The sequence below is a fragment of the Microcaecilia unicolor genome, chromosome 7 (assembly GCF_901765095.1).
Source record: "Microcaecilia unicolor chromosome 7, aMicUni1.1, whole genome shotgun sequence".
NCBI classification, from domain to species: domain Eukaryota; kingdom Metazoa; phylum Chordata; class Amphibia; order Gymnophiona; family Siphonopidae; genus Microcaecilia; species Microcaecilia unicolor.
The window spans coordinates 172,870,519-172,888,098 of record NC_044037.1 but is presented as its reverse complement, the minus strand read 5'-3'; the positions used below and the strand labels follow the sequence as shown (position 1 = coordinate 172,888,098).

At 45.6% G+C, this 17,580-nt stretch overlaps 1 protein-coding gene across 1 annotated transcript in view; it reads left to right on the top strand.

Annotated features, from left to right (window-relative positions):
• FAM117B (family with sequence similarity 117 member B) overlaps window positions 1-17,580 on the top strand; it is a 262,157-nt gene that overhangs the window by 10,700 nt on the left and 233,877 nt on the right. Inside the window, exon 2 of the mRNA XM_030210480.1 lies at window positions 10,531-10,682. Within this exon, the coding sequence (XP_030066340.1) occupies window positions 10,531-10,682 (152 nt within the window). The remainder of the gene's footprint in view (window positions 1-10,530; window positions 10,683-17,580) is intronic.

The window sequence follows — 17,580 nt, the reverse complement described above, 5'->3', positions numbered from 1 at the left end:
TGTTTAAGAAATCGGGTACTGAGGCTTCTTCCGGGGGTGGGGGGTGTCTCAACTAGGCAGTTAGACCCTGCTAAAAGGACCCGGGGGTCCTGGGATCTCCAGGAGGACCAGGTCTCTGACACAGGATTGGACTTGCCTTCCATAGAGGACATGGAAAGCTTGGAAAATCCACAGTTGGCAGATCCTCTCTCAGCTGAACCAGGTCCTTGCCCGCAGGAGAAGATCCTTCGTGGTCAGGATCTTCCATAAGGAGGATCTTCAGGAGCTTATCTCCTTAGTAGCATCTACCCTTCGTTTTGAGGATGAGCAGCCAGTGGTTCCTGAGGTTCGTAAGGTGGATTTGCTGGTCATGGGCATTAAGCGCTCTGGGAAGACCTTATGCACCAAGACAGGGACATTTTTCAGGCTCAGTGAGATGTGCTGGATTCTCCCTTTTGCTTAGCCAGGTGCATGGTATGTCTGTCCGGTCCCGGAGAAAGATAGATCTCTTATAGATTCCAGTGGTGGATTCGGGGGTCACTAAGCATAATACAGTTCCTGTCGATGGTGGGTGGTACAGCTCTTCAGGATCTCCAGGAACGAAGGAGGGAGGCTCTTTTGAAGAGTAGCTTTGATGTTTTTTCCTTGGTGATGCAGGCAGCTATCTGTGGTTCCTTGGTAGCTAGGGCCTGCTTCCGCTGGGCTGAAAGAGTTTTGGACAGGGAGTTGGATGATTTGTCTTCCATTGATATGGAAGTGGCCAAGATTGAGATGGGCTTGACTTTCCTAGCTGTTGCCCTGTACAGTTTGTTGCGAGCCTCCTCCAAATCCATGGCCTTGGCGGTAGCAGCTCGGTGTTCCCATTGGTTGAGGGGTTGGTCAGCGGATGCAGCCTCCAAATGTAAGCTAAGTTCCCCTTCAAAGTGTTCCTCCTTGTTTGGGGATGAGTTGGATAACTTGGTTGTAGCCTGAGGGATACTAAATTAACCTTGCCTTCCGAAGATAGGCCTCAGACTTCTGGCCAAGGCTCGACGGTTGGCAGAGGATGAGGGCATGATTTCGCCATTTTTCGGTCTGGCAGGGGGTCTCAGGCCCGGAGATCTAGATTCTTTGAGGCCTCAGTCCTTTTGCGGCTCCTGTTCGTGATGGATGAGACTCCATTGCCTCTTTTCAATCCTCTACCCGGCAATCCCAATGAAGGTGCGCGGGACCCTCATCTGATTCCTGTGGGAGCAGGTGTGCCCAGATTACCTTCCGATCAGTGGGTCTAGAGGTTATTCAAGATGGGTATGCCTTAGAAATTTGCGCGGCCCCCTTTCAGATGCCATCTTGGAGTCCCCCTGCCAGTCTCAACTCAAAATGTGTGGTGCCGGACACTCTACTCAGGCTTTTGGACCTTCATGCTATTTGTCCTGTGCTGTCCTCAGAGGTCAGACAGGGACGTTATTCCATTTACTTTGTGGTTCCAAAGAAGAAAAGTTTCTTTCGGCCCATTTTAGATCTCAAGACGGTCAATTATGCCTCAAAGTTTCCATTTTCCCCGGATGGAGACCCTTCAATCCGTTATTGTCAGGATGGGAGAATTTCTGATGGCATTAGATCTGAAGGAAGCATATTTGCACATTCCGATCTGGCCCCTTCACCAGAGGTTTATTGCTTTCTGGTTCTGGGGCATCACTTTCATAAGTACATAAGCACTGCCATACTGGGAAAAGACCAAGGGCCCATCAAGTCCAGCATCCCATCTCCGACAGCGGCAAATCCAGGCTTCAAGAACCTGGCAACCCCCCCCAAAAAAAAAAAAATATGAATAAAGTTCAATGGACTTTTCACTCAGGAATCTGTCCAAACCTCCTTTAAATTCCGTAAGGCCTGCTGCTGTCACTACATTCTCCGGCAGCGCATTCCAGAGTCTAACTACACGCTGAGTAAAGAAAAAACTTTCTCCTATTTGTTTTAAATCTACCATATTCTAGCTTCAACTTGTGTCCCTGGTTTTGTTGTTTGAAAGTGTAAACAACCCTTCACATCTGTCTGCTCTATTCCGCTCATTATCTTGTAGACTTCTATCATATCATCCCTCAGCCGCTTTTTCTCCAAGCTGAAGAGTCCTAACCTTCTCAGCCTGTCCTCCTAGGGAAGTCGTTCCATTCCCTTTATCATTTTTGTCGCCCTTCTCTGCACCTTCTCTAATTCCTTTATATCTTTTTTGAGATGCGGCGACCAGAATTGGACATAATACTCGAGGTGCGATCGCACCATGGAGCGATACAACGGCATTATAACATCCTCGCACCTGTTTTCCATACCTTTCCTAATAATACTCAACATTCTGTGTGCTTTCTTAGCCGCCGCAGCACACTGAGCAGAAGTTTTTAATGTCTTATCAACGATGACTCCCAGATCCCTTTCTAGGTCCGTGACTCCTAACGCGGAACCTTGCATGACATAGCTGTAATTCGGGTTCCTCTTACCCACATGCATCACTTTGCCACTTGTCAACATTGAACTTCACAACCGTTTCAAGCACGTTATTTCAATGCTTGCGTGGCTGCTCAGATTCTCGGTGCCACAAAAGATTGTCTCTCTTCTTTCCTGTTTTGTTATTCAAATACTGAATCTAGGGTCACATGGCCAGGGCTCTTATTGGCTCCCAAAGTCAGAACTTCAGTCTCCACCTGCTGGAAGGCGAGCACAACCCAACAGTCCAATCCTGGGCGCGGTCCTGGAGGGTCTAAAGGAAAGCAAATTAGCAGGTAAAGGTCTAATTTCTCCTTTTACAATCTCTAGTCACATTTGATATGTGCATAAACCAGCATTTAGACATTTATGAAAATTAAGTCCCTATTTTACAAAGTGGGAAAATGCACGTATGAAACCTAAGTGTGTGCAAATGGCTAGGGAACATGTTTTGGGTGGGACAAGGCTTTGTTAAGCTCATAGACTTTATTCCCCATTTTAGAAGAGGACCAAATAAATCTGTTCTAAGATTGATGTTGGGAGTTACACTCACTATCAAGCACGTTTAGGGATTTGGTAAATGGCTGCTATTTGAACAGCACTCCACTTGGGGATTTGTGGGGTTGCTCTCTTAATCTCTAGTGGCCCCCCTCCAAATGCTAAAATGGCAAGATAATCCAGTCACTGTAACAGCGTTAGGTTATATTTCTAAGGTCGCAATGGTTATGTGCTGAGTGTAAACCCAGCAATGATACGTATGTTTAGGGGTCTGTTTACTAAGCTGCGCTAGCGTTTTCCGCGCGGCATTGCCAGCACAGCCCGCCTCAAAGTGAATGGGCTGTAACGCTTAGTGAACTCCAGCGTTAATTTTCTAAAATGGATTATTATACTGCAATCACCTGTTGCATAAATGTCCATTTCTCCTGTATTTTAGAATAAGCAGATTCTATACATAATGTCCGTATAGTTTGGCTACATATTTTATTAAGGCCGGTATATTTTATTTGAAATCTCTTTATTATGTTTTAATTATGTCCTGTTTTTGTAGAAAGTTAATTGTGACCCCTGAGGCAGGCGCTTTGGCGCCGAAACACGGACCGTGTCGGGTCCTTGATATGAATATTCTGATAACTGGTTTTGATATCACTCCCTATTGGTTTGCGCATTGTCAGCCTCTACTTTTGCTGTTTTTGCTTTGACTTTCCGTGGAGGCTCCTCCTGTCTTTTTTTGATGATGTTACGATCTACATCCCGTTCAAACACGACCTAAAGGAAGTCACTAACGAGATCAACCAAAGTTCCAATCATGCACTCTTGGGCGGATGCATTTCAGCTGAAACTCAACGCAGAAAAAACACAATGCCTTATACTTACCTCACAACATAACACAAATAGCTTCCCCACCATTACCACCTCAAACTTCTCCCTCCCCGTCTCTAACTCGTTGAAAATTCTACGAGTTACCATAGATCGACATCTCACACTTGAAACCATGTGAAGAATACAACCAAGAAAATGTTCCACTCCATGGTGGAAACTCAAAAGAGTAAAAACTTTCTTCCCAAGAGCCATTTTTCGAAACCTGGTACAATCGATGGTACTAAGTCACTTGGACTACTGCAATGCACTTTATGTTGGATGTAAAGAACAGATTATCAAGAAGCTACAAACAGCCCAAAACACCGCAGCTAGACTTATATTTGGAAAAACAAAATATGAAAGTGCAAAACCCCTAAGAAAGAAACTACACTGGCTCCCTCTTAAAAAACCTATCACGTTCAAAATCTGCACGTTAGTCCATAAAATCATTTATGGAGATGCCCCGTCATACATGCTTGACCTAGTGGACCTCACATCCAGAAATGCCAAAAGATCTGCCCGTACCTTTCTTCATCTGCGCTTCCCCAGCTGCAAAGGATTAAAACACAAACTGACACACGCGTCCCAGCTTTTCCTACATGAGCACGCAGTTGTGGAATGCACTTCCAAAACACCTAAAAACAATCAATGAAATAACCACTTCTGCAAATCGTTGAAAACCTCTTCTTCACTAAAGCTTACCAAGAAAAATCCATACTAACTACAACACACTACCGCACGTCCCTGATTATGAATGTCTTTTTTCTACAACTGTTTTGATTAGATTGATATGTTAAGATTACTATTCTAACACCAATTGTATTTCTGTACCCTGAAATGGCGGTGCCATTACAGGTATTTGTAAGCCACATTGGAGCCTGTCAATGCATAACTATGTGATGAGTTCTATCTTCCGTAGTATAAAAAAAATTAATGGATTGGGGTGAGACTTGACCGTTTAGGAGGAAAACAGTAAAAAGACATCGAGTTTGAAAGGCTAAATCAGACTGGCGTTCCAGAGAAATGTGCACTTCCTCCCCCAAGGGAAAAATATGTGACCTATAGCATTTCTATGGGAAAAGGAGTTCCAGCATAGGAACTTCTGAAATGTAGCAGTTAGAACAGGCAAAGCAATTTAGAAGGTGTAATTCCCTACTCTTCCAAACCCTACACTCCCCTCACAAACCAAAAACTACCCCCCAATTACCACACCCTGTCAAAAACTGCCCCCACAACTGCCTTAGCACCCTAAAACCTACTACTGCAAGATGCCTCATTCCACATCACCACATTGACCCAAACCCCACACGTATTGAAAAACATATTGTAAGGTGAGGTGCACTTAGCTATTTAATGAGCCTTTATTAGCTGATTACATATTTATGCCCATAGTTCGCAGTTTACGTTTTGTTTCAGCCCTAATTTTGTTAATTAGGATAATGATGACTTTAAATGTGATCTACCTCTGCTGTAGTGTGTGTTAAGACAGTGATGTGTATTGAAATATTAAGACGTATCTCATAGCAATACCCTGTGCCAGTGGTTCCCAAACCTGATCATGGAAGCACCCTAGCCAGTCAGGTTTTCCAGGTATCCACAATGAATATTCATGAAATAGATTTGCATGCAGTGGAAGCAGTGCATGCAAATCTATCATTAATTGAGGAAATCCTGAAAATCTGATTGGCTAGGATTTGAAATATTTTATTTCCAGTTTTAGTTTTAAATCTAGCACTCTTGGCAGCTACGTTTTCATTTTTGAAAGTAATCATAATAGTAGCAAAGTTGAAAATGAGCTTTCACTTGCTGAATTCAATTTGTTGGATCACAGCCAATATGAACTAAGTATACCATGCAGTGGTAAATTCTTTCTCATACTGCTCGAAGCCTTGCATGCTCCAAGGTATTTAGGAGACAATAGAGTCTAGGTTGTTGTTGAATAACAACAACAACAACACTGTAATCTTAGAACCCAAAGTAGTGAACTGGATTGGAAACTGATTGACTGACAGGTGGCAGAGGGAGGGTGGTGTAAACGAAATCTGCCTCGGAGGAAAGGAATGTGAGTAGTGGAGTGCCTCAGGGGTTGGTACTGGGTTGATTCTGTTTAATATATTTGTGAGAGAGATCGCTGAAGGGTCAGAGGGAAAAGATTTGCCTTTTTGCGGATGACACGAAGATAGCAATAGAGTGGATACCCCGGAGGACTGGAAACCATGAGATCTCCAAAAATTAGAAGGGTCAAAGGTCTGACAATTAAAATTTCATGCCAAGAAGTACAGAGTGATGCACTTGAGGTGCAGAGATGTACCAGATAGGAGGAGAGAGATTGATAAGCACAGCTCAGGAGAAGGACCTTGGGGATGATGGTGTTTGAGGATCTCAGGTGATGAAACTATGTGACAAGGCAGTGGCCATGGCCAGAAGGATGCTAGGCTATCGTTTCGCAAACTGTTAGGTGTGCGACGGGGCAGATGGGAGTTCACACGGTGAGCATTGGAGCATGTCGAAGGTGTTCTGCCATGGACGCCCATCTCCCCCCCTCTTTGGTGTGGTGGTGTTCACCTTCCTTTCTCCAAGCCCCATCCTTCCACTTGCTCACTGCAGGCTGCCGGCCGTGATGTAAGCTTCCTTCGGCCTGCCCCAGAAGCCTTCTTTATACAGCGTCCTGCCCATTTGGGAACAAGAAGTGGATGTACAACGAAGGCTTCTGGGGCAGGCTGAAGGCAGCGCTTACACTTCGCTGCCGATGGCCTGAAAGTTTGGAGGCCTGCTTCTGCCGCGGGACTCTGGCTGTTCACTACTCAGCTCTCATGGAGGGCGGTCGGGCTTGCGGGAGATCATGCTGCATCCCTCCTGTTCCCAGCTCCAGGCTCTTCATCCTTCTCTCCCCAGCTAAGCTCTGGTGGTAAGTGGGAGAGATAGCAAAGGGGTGAAATCTTACATATAAGGGTCAAGGGGAGGAGGAAATGTTGTAAGGAGATGGAGAAATATTGGACATATGGATGAAAGGGGGGAGAGGGAGAAATACTGGACATGTGTGGCTGGGGAGGGGGTGCCACAAAAAATTGCTCAGACACTAAGGGTGCCGTGAACTGAAAAAGTTTGGGAACCACTGTGCTAGGCTGCATAGAGAGGGGTATAACCAGTAGAAGAAAGGAGGTGTTGATGCCCCTGTACGTCAATGGTAAGGCCCCACTTGGAGTATTGTGTTCAGCTTTGGAGGTCAGGTCTTAAGTATACAAGTATATAAGTAATGCCATACTGGGAAAAGACCTAGGGTCCATCGAGCCCAGCATCTTGTCCACGACAGCGGCCAATCCAGGCCAAGGGCACCTGGCAAGCTTCCCAAACGTACAAACATTCTATACATGTTATTCCTGGGATTTTGGATTTTTCCAAGTCCGTTTAGTAGCGGTTTATGGACTTGTCCTTTAGGAAACCGTCCAACCCCTTTTTAAACTCTGCTAAGCTAACCGCCTTCACCACATTTTCCGGCAATGAATTCCAGAGTTTAATTACATGTTGGGTGAAGAAAAATTTTCTCCGATTTGTTTTAAATTTACTACACTGTAGTTTAATCGCATGCCCCCTAGTCCTAGTATTTTTGGAAAGCGTGAACAGACGCTTCACTCCACCTGTTCCACTCCAACTCATTATTTATATACCTCTATCATGTCTCCCCTCAGCCGTCTCTTCTCCAAGCTGAATAGCCCTAGCCTCCTTAATCATTCTTCATAGGGAAGTCGTCCCATCCCCGCTATCATTTTAGTCGCCCTTCGCTGCACCTTTTCCAATTGTACTATATCTTTCTTGAGATGCGGCGACCAGAATTGAACACAATACTCAAGGTGCGGTCGCACCATGGAGCGATACAACAGCATTATAACATCCTCACACCTGTTTTCCATACCTTTCCTAATAATACCCAACATTCTATTCGCTTTCCTAGCCGCAGCAGCACACTGAGCAGAAGGTTTCAGTGTGTTATCGACAACGACACCCAGATCCCTTTCTTGGTCCGTAACTCCTAACGTGGAACCTTGCATGACGTAGCTATAATTCGGGTTCTTTTTTCCCACATGCATCACCTTGCACTTGCTCACATTAACATCATCTGCCATTTAGCCGCCCAGTCTCGTAAGGTCCTCTTGTAATTTTTCACAATCCTGTCGCGAGTTAATGACTTTGAATAACTTTGTGTCATCAGCCAAATTTAATTACCTCGCTAGTTACTCCCATCTCTAAATCATTTATAAATATATTAAAAAGCAGCGGTCCTACGCACAGACCCTGAGGAACCCCACTAAGTACCCTTCTCCATTGTGAATACTGCCCATTTAACCCCACTCTCTGTTTCCTATCCTTCAACCATTTTTAATCCACAATAGGACGTTTCCTCCTATCCCATGACCCTCCAATTTCCTCTGTAGCCTTTCATGAGGTACCTTGTCAACACCTTTTGAAAATCCAGATACACAATATCAACCGGCTCCCCTTTGTCCACATGTTTGTTTACTCCTTCAAAGAATTGAAGTAAATTGGTCAGGCAAGATTTCCCCACACAAAAGCCGTGCTGACTCGGTCTCAGTAATCCATGTCCTCGGATGTGCTCTGTAATTTTATTTTTAATAATAGCCTCTACCATTTTCCCCGGCACCGACGTCAGACTCACCTGTCTATAATTTCCCGGATCTCCCCTGGAGCCTTTTTTAAAAATGGGTGTTACATTGGCCACCCTCCAATCTTCCGGTACCACGCTCGATTTTAAGGATAAGTTGCATATCACTAGCAGTAGCTCCGCAAGCTCATTTTTCAGTTCTATCAGTACTCTAGGATGAATACCATCTGGTCCAGGAGATTTGCTACTCTTCAGTTTGCCGAACTGCCCCATTACGTCCTCCAGGTTTACCGTGAAGTCAGTAAGTTTCTCCGACTCGTCCGCTTGAAATACCATTTCTGACACTGGTATCCCACCCAAATCTTCCTCGGTGAAGACCGAAGCAAAGAATTCATTGTCTTTCCGCTACGTCTTTGTCTTCCTTGATCGCCCCTTTTACCCCTCGGTCATCCAGTGGCCCAACCGATTCTTTCGCCGGCTTCCTGCTTTTAATATACTGAAAAAAAAATTTTACTATGTTTTTTTTGCCTCTAATGCTATCTTTTTTTTCGTAATCCCTCTTGGCCTTCTTTTATCTGCGCCTTGCATTTGCTTTGACACTCCTTATGCTGCTTCTTGTTATTTTCAGACGGTTCCTTCTTCCATTTTCTGAAGGCGTTTCTTTTAGCCCTAATAGCTTCCTTCACCTCACTTTTCAACCAGGCCGGCTGTCTTTTGGAGTTCCGTCTTTCTTTTCTAATTCGTGGAATATGTATGGCCTGGGCCTCCAGGATGGTATTTTTGAACAGCGTCCACGCCTGTTGTACAGTTTTTACTCTCTCAGTTGCCCTCCTAAGTTTTATTTTTACCGTTCTTCTCATTTTATCATAGTCTCCTTTTTTAAAGTTAAACGCTAATGTATTTGACTTTCTGTGTACAGTTACTTCAAGGTCGATATCAAAACTGATCATATTATGGTCACTGTTATCAAGCGGCCCCAGTACCATAACGTCCCTCATCAGATCATGCGCTCCACTAAGGACCAAGTCTAGAATTTTTCCTTCTCTCGTCGGCTCCAGTTGCTCCATAAAGCTGTCCTTGATTTCATCAAGGAATTGTATCTCTGTAGCATGTCCCGATGTTACATTTACCCAGTCTATATTTGGATAATTGAAGTCACCCATTATTATCACATTGCCCATTTTGTTCGCGTCTCTGATTATCATTTCTGTGTCTACCTGCTCATCCTGGCGAGGCGGACGGTAGTACACTCCTATCACCGTTTTTTTCCCTTTTATACATGGAATTTCAACCCACAATGATTCAAAGGTGTGAGTATGTAGAAAGACTTGAAGTGGTTCAAAGAAAAGTGACCAAAATGATATGAGATTTGCATTGCATGATGTACGAGGTGAGACTTGAGAACATGTATACCCTGGAGGAAAGGAGAGACGGGTGCTATGATGATACAGGCATTCAAATATTTGAAAGGTATTAATTTACAAACAAACCTTTTCCAGAGATGGGAAGGTGGTGGAACTAGAGGACATGAATTGAAGTTGTGGGGGGGGGGGGCTGACTTAGGAATAATGTCAGGAATTACTTTTTCATGGAGAGGGTGGTAGATACCTGGAATGCCCTCCTGCAGGAGGTGGTAGAGATGAGAACGATAACAGAATTCACAAAAGATAAACACAGGAATCCTGTATAGATGGCGTGGAACCAAACAAGCTTAGTGGTGATTAGGTGGCAACAGCAGTAATTGGGAAGCAAAACCAGTGCTGGGCAGACTTCTGTGGTCTGTACCCTGATTGTGGCTGTACAGATTCAGCTTCCATAACTAGAGAACAAGGCCAGAACCGGGCAGACTTCTACAGTCTGTGCCCTGAAAACGGAAAAGACAAATCAAGATCAAGTTTACGTATCATACCTTATACTATGAGCTTACCTTGGTTGGGCAGTCTGGATGGACTGTACAGGTCTTTATCTGCCGTCGTCTACTATGTTACTATGTATTCTAACTTTTAATTTTTTAGTTGCCAAGGTGATGGAAGTTAACGTAGCACAAAATATATAGAAGAGGGAGGCTTTATTTAAGAATATAAATGTATTTATTTTTTCTTTTTTGACAGTTGAGAAACCGCACCAACCGTTGGCTAACCCTTCCAATATTATTCGTCGCACTTCCTCGTTGGAAACCCTTGCTGCTCCTTACCTCTCTGGGCATTGGCCTCGTGACAGCCATGGGCAGTTGGCTCCATGTATGCGAGATAAATCCACCCAGGTAAGTTTTTAGCTTTTTCTATGGCTCAATTTGTGTATGCTGTGTTTTTTATTTTATTTTACATAGGTTTGTTCATACATGTTTAAGAATATCTTCCAATTTTCTTCCTCCAAAGCCATATATCATCTTTTTTTCTTGTGAAGGAAAATGCTAGCTTCATTTGTGAGTGTTGGCTGCAGAACAGGAAAACCAACTCCCTTCCTAGGAATCTTAAATGAATCAAGACTATAGGAGTATTTTCCAGGGTGCTTGAGTTAGCAAAACAAAAGTACATTTTGCCCAAACACCCTACACAAATACTGTGAAAAACACTAAAAAGTAAGAGTGTGTTCCTCCTTCCCCCACCTTGCGATATTGAACTTCTGCTATACTATTAATTTCAGTTTTCATCTAGTCTTTGAGGGCACCCATGCAAGAGAAAGGCCCCATACTTTCTGGTATGATTTTCAAGCTGTGGTTTTTCAAGAATAAAATAAGACAAAGCAGTTGGGAAACATTATTTTGTTATGGGAGCAGTGAGGAAGTAGAAAGTGGTATACATCAGCAGCAGAAATGTTGCAAAGTAGCTGTCATGCAAAGACTACTTCTGGAGGAGTTCTGCAGAAAACCAAAAAGATTTTCCAAGGACAAGCAGGACTGGTAAATCCTCATATATGAGTGATGTCACTTGTGGAGCCTGGCATAAGAATCACTAGCTCAGCAACTTTTCTAGAAGCCTTTGAGTAGGCTCATGGAGTATGTGCGCTTGTTCCAGCCATCACGCAGAACCTACTACTACTACTACTTATAATTTCTATAGCGCTACTAGACGTACGCAGCGCTGTACACTTGAACATGAAGAGACAGTCCATGCTCGACAGAGCTTACAATCTTTAGGTGAACTTTTCCACAGAACTTATCCTACCCTTTTTCTGTGTTATGGTTTCTTCAGTACCAAGTTTTGCAAATTTTTTTTTTTTTTTTTGCCTTTTTCCATCTTAAGTTCTGTTGCTGTTGTGTGGTAGTTTTAGTTTAGATGTTTTTTTTTTCCAATTTTTATTTCTTTTGTGTCAACTTGGTGTGGGCTACCTATAGGTCTTGAGCTTCTAGCCAGGGTACATTTGTCACCATCTAGTCATTTGATTTGCTTCAGTTATTTTTCTAGATGATATATCCCAAAAAAGATACCCAGTTGCTTTCAGGTGTTCCCAGTGCAGCAGGCCCTTCCATAGCATCCCACAGATCAATCCTGTGGGTTATATCCCTCTACCAGCAGATGGAGATAGAGAGAATACTGAAAGAGAGGCTGCTGCACAGTATCCATTATGGCAGAGCTCTGGCGTTCTCTCTGTCTCAGTAGATGGATGGACATGTCCTGTACAGATCAAAGATTTGAGATTTGCTCCTCGCCTGTTCCCTCAGGTGTAGTTGAGCTTGGGGATTATGGCTGTGCTGGGCCAGTATGGGGTACAGTGTACCCGGTACACCTTGTAGTGCCAGATCCCGCCCCTCCCCTCCCTGATGGCATTCCAGTGCTCTAATCCTGTTCTCCTGCCTTTGTGTAAAAAAAAAAAAAAAAAGATATCCCACAAACGCTACAGGAGCTAAGACTATGATTACACTGATTTACCTGGAGCATGGTCGCTGGTACTAGGTGAGTTTACCTGTTATTGCGCCTGAGAAGCTACTGTGGAGGGTCCGGACGATGTCTGGTCCCGGTGCGCGTGCTCATTAGTCTCTGACTCTATCCTGTCTTTGCCTTATGGTTCGGGTAGGGAGTACAGAGTCGCTGTTTTTCCTGGGCTCAGGGCGGTTTGTTCTCCTGGAGCCACCATCTTGTTTGCATCCTTAGCCGTAGAGTTAGCAGCTGGGCTCACTGTCCTTTCCTGGTGCATTCAGACTTTTTTTCTTTCTGTGCTGCAAGCCGTTCTTAGCCTTCCCCTGGAGACGCGCAGGCAGTGCTTGTCGGGGAGTTAGGATTCCAGTGCGATGGACTGGTATCCCGCACCTTTTTCTTCTGTGCCACTATCGTAAATATTGCATTCAGGCGGTTTGCGCCTGAAAGAGAGTCTCTGGTTTGGCCTCCCACCTTTTGCAGGAGTGGTCTTGGCCTTTTTCGGCATCACGGATTTCCATTCCCTCGTGGTACATGTTTCTCAGCTGATTTGGCAGCAGCTTCTCTGTCTTGGCTTTCTCTGGCTGCTGAGCGGGATGGCATCCTCAAGCTGCTGGCACCTGACTTTTTTTTTTTTTTTTTTTTTTTGTGGTCATGTCCGCATCTCCAGTTCGGGCTTAATTTTCTTTATTGTGGATTTTATATCCTTTCTGGGGTTTTTTTTTCTTTTCTCTTTTTGTTTCTGGCTAATGCCTTTCTCCTCACACACACCAAAAAAAAAAAAAAACCCAGGAAATGCTCATCTCCCATGCCTTGGTTTCTGTTTCTTTCAGCCTCTGACTCTAAAGCAGTTATCCTCTCTTATTAAGGGATGTTCATGTTTTTATCCCTCATGCTCCAGTGTCATTGGTTGCCTGGGGCTCTTAGCCCCTTGTGCTTTTCTCTTGGAATTTCTTAGTGGAGTTTTCATTTTGACCTCAATGCTACTGGCTTTACCTCTTGGGTTTCTCATGGGATTTCCATGGGTTCAAGCTCCCTGGTCCGCACAGCTGTTTATTTCCCTTGCCATGGGCTATATCGCTGTGTAGGGTCAGTAGTGTTTTTTACTGTGGCGGTATTGTGTTCACTGTTATGCAGTTCACAGCCTATGTTATGCTGTATGGGGTCTGTGTTCTTTGTCTGTGATAGCATTTTGAGTATGAGCAGTTCATAGTCTACTATACTGGTAATTTTTTGTTAGTTGCCCAGTTTTCGACAGGGTCCCTTACCAGAATCTTTTTTCCCTGTTCCAGGACAGTACCTGAGTTCTCTGGGTGGTTCCCAGAATGCTGTCCATTCAGACAACAGGAATACTGGCCCCCATGCCTAGGGTTACCATATGGCTCCAGTAAAACCCGGCTGGCTCAATCCGTCCTCCTTTTTCTGGAGCCATATGGTAACCCTACCCATGCCGCCTGTAGTGCGGTTATTTTCAGACAGCAAACAATGCTGGCTGGCACTGTGCAGACCACCAGTGGTCATGATACAGCCCTTTAGTAGATGTCCAGGAAGATTGCAGGAGGAATGCTGACATATCAGGAAGAAGAAGAAAAAAAAATCCTTCTAAAATGTTGGCAGATTCCGCAACAGGAATGCAAATTTGCTACCACACCATGGCGTACATTGTGCAGCCATTCCGCAGTCAGCAAGGAACTGAGACGCACAGTTCTGTGGATACTGTTCTCCAGGGTGGCACCCTTGTTTTTCTTTCTTGGGGCGTAGGAGCCGTATCTTTATCTCTTCTTCCTGCTGTGTGCTTTGACCAACGGGCCTTGCTGTGACGCCGGGCCTCGGGCCTTAGATCATCCAAGGATAGTAATCGGTCCTCCTTCCATACTTGTCCTAGGGTGCATAATGAAGCTGCAGTCCATCTATTGAGCATTATATCCCTCTGACTCGCTGCAGTTTGCCCCTTCCTCATCTGCCACAAAACCGAAGGATTCGGCCGGGATGGACAGTGATAGTTCTAAGGGACCAGGTGTGTCAGCAGGCATAGCAGCAGAAGCGGGGACAGGCCCAGTTGATTCGGGGGAAGGTTTTTCTCCTGAATTCATTCTTCTTCATCAAGCTTATCTGATGAAGCGCACCCTTCCCCCTCCGGTTTACTAGTTGCTGTGGATCAGTCTTACAAGCGCAGGTGCCTAGATTCTGGGTCTGATGGCTCAATTGGGCCACTGTCATTCGCCCCTTCTCTACCTGGGTGTTCGGTGGGGCTCGTTGAGGACTGCGGGCACAGATGATTTGGAGGAGGGGGATCTCATTGCGGAGGAGTTGGATGATTCTATAGCAGTGTGGATTTGTCATAAGGAGGAGCTTACCTCCCTCATTTCTACTGCATTGGAAGTTTTACACATTGAAGACCCTGAGGTGCAGACAGCTGCAACAGTGAATGTATGCATGACTAGCATGAGGAGACCATCTAAGGCCTTCCCGGTGCATGAGTCCATCCAGGAGATCATCGTGGCGCAATGGTCTGAACCAGATGTGCCTCTGAGGGTGACCAAAGCCATGTCTTATTTGTACCCAGTACAGAGAAGCTAGACGGAGAAGTTTGAACTTCCTCGCATAGATTCTTTGGTGACAGTGGTCACCAAAAAAGCCTACCCTTCCTGTGGAAGAGGGGGGTCGTGTTAAAAGATATGCAAGATAGATGTCTGGAGGCTATGCTGAAGCGCGCCTTTGAGGTTTCAGCTTTGGCCCTCAAAGCTTTCATTTGCAGTTCTTATGTGGCTCGGGCTTGCCTTGATTGGCTTCAGCAGTCTGCGGATCAGGAGCAGGAAGCGACTCCCTTCCAGTTGACAGTCATCCCTAAGATGGAGGCTGCTCTGGAGTACCTGGCGGACGCATTATATGATCTGGTTCGAACTTCAGCAAAGTTGATGGCCTTGGCAATCTCTCGTAGATTGCTGTGGCTTCATCATTGGGCCGCGGATATGGCCTCTAAGCAGCACCTTTCCAGGTTGTCCTTTCGAGGCAAACTCTTGTTCGGAGAAGATTGTTGGGAGGCGGGGCTAGTGCTGGGCAGATCTCTATGGTCTGTGCCCTGAAAATGGCAGATACAAATCAAGGTCAGGTATACACATAAAGTAGCGCATATAAGTTTATCTTGTTGGGCAGACTGGATGGACCGTGCAGGTCTTTCTCTGCCATCATCTACTATGTTACTATGTATTGTTAACGATTTGGGGATTCCAAATCCCAGCGGCTGCCAGAAGACAAGCCTAAGTCCTCAACTCGGTCTGGGACCACGAGGCCTTGGTTTTGAGAGGCCAGACGCTATGGACTGGTTAGACTTTTTTGTCCTTTCAATGTCCTCATTTCAGCAGCAATCTTCCATTTGTGGTGACAAGAGGGGATCAGGAACTGTGACCCGACAGAGAGCAGCTGCTTGCTCCTCGCAATGATTGGGCGCCGGCCCATTCTTTGGGGTTGGAAATAGGGGATCGGCGGTGGTGGCCTATGTCAATCGACAGGGCGGAACTCAAGAGTTGGCTCTGCGATCCGAAGTGAACAGACTCCTGTCTTGGGCGGAGCAGTATCTTCAGCTTCTGTTGGCAGTTCAGTCAAAACAATGTGCAGGCGGACTTCCTCAGTTGGCATCTGCTGGATGCGGCGGAGTGGGAGTTGTCAGACAACGCGTTTCCACAGATCTGCTGTCGATGGGGCTTTCCGGAGGTCGACCTCATGACGTCATGCCAAAATGCCAAGGTGGCAAGATCGGCTTCGCAGGACTCGATGCGCTTTATCAGCCGTGGCCGCAGGCGAGACTGTTGTACCTTTTTCCTCTGTGGCCTCTCATTGGCCAGGTTCTGCACAGGATCAGCAGACACTGGGGTTAGTGTTTGTTTCTGGTGGCTCCAGATTGGCCTCGACGTCCGTGGTATGTGGACTTGGTCTGATTGTTGTTGGAGGCTCCACTTCGCCGTCCTCTGTCGCTGGACCTTCTCTATCGGGGTCTGGTCCTGATGGAAAATCCCTCTTGCTTTTGTCTTACTTCTTGGCCTTTGAGAGATTGAGATTAAGGAAGAAGGACTATTTGGACGCTGTGTTAGCTACTTTATTGTGGGCTTATAAGCGGTCCACGACGACGGCGTATGCTTGAGAGTGGCGCACCTTTTTTGCTTGGTGCACCCTTTGGGGGTGGGAGCCTGCTCGGGCTTCTGTTTCCCAAATGTTGGGTTTCTTCTAGGAGGGACTCCAGAAGGGCTTGGTCTATAATTCCCTCAGAGTTCAGCTGGCGTCGCTTTCCTACTACCAAGGTTGTCTTTCCGAGTCCTCCTTGGCAGCCCACCTGGATGTTGCCCCCCTATTGGTGTCCCATGTCCGAGCTGGAACCTAAATTTAGTGTTCTGGGCATTAGGGCGGGGCTCCCTTTGAGCCGCTACGTAAGGCGTCTGAGAAGGACTTGATCCTTAAGATGGTCTTTTTGGTAGCCCTGGCTTCTGCTGTACCAGGATCCTTTTCTTCGGTTTTCAGAGGCTGGTGTAACTTTGTGGATGGTACCGTCCTTTCTGCCTAAAGTGGTATCGATGTTCCATCTTAATCAGGATCTTTCTTTCTTCTGTTCATCCGGAAGACTATCTGACGCAGTTTGCTTCTCTTCTTACTGGATGTTTGGAGGGGTCTGATACAGTACTTGCAGGTGTCCAGTGACTTTAGGTGCTTGGACCATCTTTTCATTCTTCTGGTGTATCCTTGCCGAGGAGAAGCAGTGTTGAAATCTACCATTTCATGGTGGCTTAAGAAAACCATTACGTCAGCATATTTCCTAGTGGGTCGTTCCCCTCCGGTGGAGCTCCATGCTCATTGACTTGAGCTCAAGCTTCCTCTTGGGCAATGGAGGAGATTTGTAGGGCAGCTATGTGGGCATCATTGCATTCCTTTTCCAAGCATTACAGAGTAGATGTAACTGCTCGCGCGGGCGCGCGGTTTTGTGCAACTGTGTTGGCGCATGGAGCGGTGCCTTCCCACTCTGTGTAGGGAGTGCTTTGGTGTATCCCACTGGTTTCTGGATTCACCTGCTGCTAACGCTGTGGAAGGTAAAATTATGCATTACCTGATCATTTTCTTTCCTTTAGTTGCAGCAGATGAATCCAGGATCCCATCCTGCTTTTCATTTGCAAATTTTATCTTTCATGGCTCTCTTTGCCAGGATTGTCATATGATTTCCTTTCAGATTGGAATTCCTGTATATATTAAAAAAACAAAGAAGAGGTTAAGGCACACCCTGTGTCTCACAGAGCTGAGATGTGTTGTTTATAGTTT